Source organism: Arachis duranensis, chromosome 1 (genome assembly GCF_000817695.3).
Source record: "Arachis duranensis cultivar V14167 chromosome 1, aradu.V14167.gnm2.J7QH, whole genome shotgun sequence".
Classification (NCBI taxonomy): Eukaryota; Viridiplantae; Streptophyta; class Magnoliopsida; order Fabales; family Fabaceae; genus Arachis; species Arachis duranensis.
In genome coordinates this window covers 7,905,872-7,908,640 of record NC_029772.3, presented here as the reverse complement: position 1 = coordinate 7,908,640, position 2,769 = coordinate 7,905,872, and the positions used below count along the sequence as shown (strand labels likewise).

Here is a 2,769-nt window from a genome sequence, read left to right as displayed (position 1 = left end):
CTCTGACTTTTTCGGGACTTTTTATATTAACTATGCGGGCACCTTTACCATGCCGAGAACCCCCGGTTCTCATTCCATACATATTCCTGTTGTTTTTCAGATGCAAGTCGAGAGGCACCTCATTGAGCATCTGGAGACCCTCATTACAAGTGAAGAACTATCTTTTGAGCTATTATATTTTGTTTTAGGTTATGTATATGTTTATATAGAATCTTCGCATGTATATTTTGTATTTTGTCCCTCCTAGATGTTGATTTAGAGAACATGTGTTTACTCTGGCTGGTCTTAGCCTCGTAGGTCGAGTTTGGACTTTGATATCTGTATTTTGGAATTCCAATATGTATATTATGTTTTTAGCCTTCTTTTGATCTTACGCATCCATTTTACGACTATCCATGCGAGTGTGATACGATTTTTCTGTTTTGCTTTTGTTTAGCTTATTCTCCAAGGCTCCTAGATATAAACTCTTTCAACTATATTTATGTACATATTTTATTTTTAAAGGTTGTAATACCTCGCCACCTCTACTTTACGACTTAAGCGTAAGGCTCTGTGTAGTAGGGTGTTACAATACAAACTAGATATGTTCTTAGCTTCAAATGTGAATCTTTCAAATTTTATTAATCATATCACAATAATTTGAAATAAAATCAATTAGAATCTCATCCAAAATTAAAATTCAAATCTAAAAATAAAATTAATTATTTTTTATTCTCATTTAATATTTTTAATTATCATACTATAATTATATTCTTAGAACTGCCTCACTAAACAGGATGGAATGGACTTTTGGTGAGATAGACCAGACAGAGAGGGCTAACTCGCCTACCTCCAGTGACGGATCCAGAAAATTTTTTCAGTGGGGGCAAAATATATATAATATAATAATAATTTTTATAATTATACTATGATGTTATAAAATTGGAATATTCTTTAAATTATTTAACCAATAAATTAAAATAAAATAATAATTCAAAATAATAACAAATAATTTAGAATTTCATTCTTCTAGGTTTCATATTTTGAAAAGATTGAATAATCTTTTCATTGTCAATACAATCAAATGTCTCTCTTTCTATGTATGTCACTAAAAAATCATTTAAATATTCAGCTCCCATACGGTTACGAAGTCGACTCTTTATGATGTTCATAGCAGAAAAAGTTCTTTCAACTGATGCAGTTGCTACGCGCAAAACTAAAGCTAACTTCAAAAGAAGAAACATAAATGGATAAACAATATTTTTTCGAGTCTCAACCAACTTCTGAGAAAGAGCACCAATTCCATTTAAGTCTGAGAATTGATCATCAGAACGCACATCTAGTATGAAGTTCTGAAGTTGACTGTCAAGTGCCAAAAGTTGAGTGGAAGAAAATTCTAATGGATAGAATTGAGCTAACTGGATCAACTTCTCCTTATCAAATGCAAAAAATGAGTGTCTTGGATTCAAACAAGCTATGCAAAGAAGCAATTTAGTATTCACCTCTGTAAAACGATTATTGAGTTCTTGAAGTTGTCTATCAACTACTTGATAGAATATCTCAACTTGAAAATGATGCAAATTTGATATCTTTTGAGCTTTGCGTCTTGATCTTCCTTGTGACACAAATATATCATCCATGATTGGAACAGTAATATCATGTTTGTCACAAAATAGTGAGACTTCGTCAATTAAAAGAGACTAGCCATCATCTCTTATATTTTGCAACCGTTGCTTAGACATTTTGACTAATGCCATAGCATTTACAATGCCTTGATCATTCCTTTGTAACGCTTGAGATAACTCATTAGTAACTCCCAAGATATTTTGCATCAAGTGCAAGTTGAAAATGAATTCAAAAGATTGAATGACATTCAATAAATGACATGCTTCATCTCTTTGTTCTGAATTATTTCCATCTTCCTCAACATATTCAAGAACATTAACCACAGAAGGAAATAAAGAAATTAATCTAAGTATAGTTCCATAGTGTGAACCCCACATAGTGTCTCCAGCTCTTTTTAAAGCTGTTTCTTGATTCAAACCACGCCCACTAGAAATTTCTCCACTTTTTAGTGCTTCAATTGTCTTAATCATCTGACTATCACGAAGCATATCTCTTCGTTTACAGGAAGCTCCAACAACATTGCACAAATTAGTTAACAAATTAAAAGGCAAAGCAATTTCAACTTTTTTTTGCAACCGTTACAAGAGCAAACTGAAGTTGGTGAGCAAAGCAATGTACATAGAAAGCATAAGAATTTTCCTTCAATATCAAAGTTTTCAAACCATTAAATTCTCCTTGCATGTTACTTGCACTATCATATCCTTGTCCACGTACTCTTGATAAACTTAAATTATATGTTTCTAATAATGACTCCAATGCTAATTTTAGAGATAAAGCATTAGTATTAGAAACATGAACAAGACCAAGAAAATGCTCCCTAACTTGTCCTTCTTTATTCCCATACCTTAAGCAAAGTGACATTTGCTCCTTAATAGAAATGTCGCGGGCTTCATCAACTAATATAGCAAATAATTCATCCCCAAGATCATCTACAATAACTTTTGTCGTTTCCCTTGCAGCAGCTCTTACAATGTCTTTTTGGATTGAGGGTGCTATTAGTTTAAGATTCCCATAAGCATTTTTGAAAGCACGACCAATCTCTTCATTATGTTGCGCAAGAAAGTTTAGAAGTTCCAAAAAATTTTCTTGGTTAACAAAATCATCTGTCTCATCATTACCACGAAAGGCCAATCCTTGTCGCAAAAGAAATCTAATATAATCAAT

General features: G+C 32.4%; 1 protein-coding gene across 1 annotated transcript; it reads right to left on the bottom strand.

The window, feature by feature from the left end:
- Positions 1-992: 992 nt before the first annotated feature.
- Positions 993-2,286, bottom strand: LOC107475011 (uncharacterized). Its single transcript, XM_021129756.1, has 4 exons — positions 2,182-2,286; positions 1,691-2,075; positions 1,423-1,639; positions 993-1,323 (listed from the first exon to the last, which is right to left on the bottom strand). The coding sequence occupies exons 1-4, from the start codon at positions 2,284-2,286 to the stop codon at positions 993-995; spliced, it is 1,038 nt and encodes a 345-aa protein (XP_020985415.1).
- Between the last annotated feature and the right edge of the window lie 483 nt (positions 2,287-2,769).

What these genes read in the sequence shown, in the direction of transcription:
- LOC107475011 (XM_021129756.1), bottom strand. Translation starts at nt 2,286, where the DNA reads ATGCAAGGAGAATTTAATGGTTTGAAAACTTTGATATTGAAGGAAAAT. An exon ending in ACGGTTGCAAAATATAAGAG is followed by an intron (nt 1,640 to 1,690) that starts ATGATGGCTAGT and finishes TTTGTGACAAAC; the next exon opens with ATGATATTACTGTTCCAATC. An exon ending in CCAAGACACTCATTTTTTGC is followed by an intron (nt 1,324 to 1,422) that starts ATTTGATAAGGA and finishes TCAGAACTTCAT; the next exon opens with ACTAGATGTGCGTTCTGATG.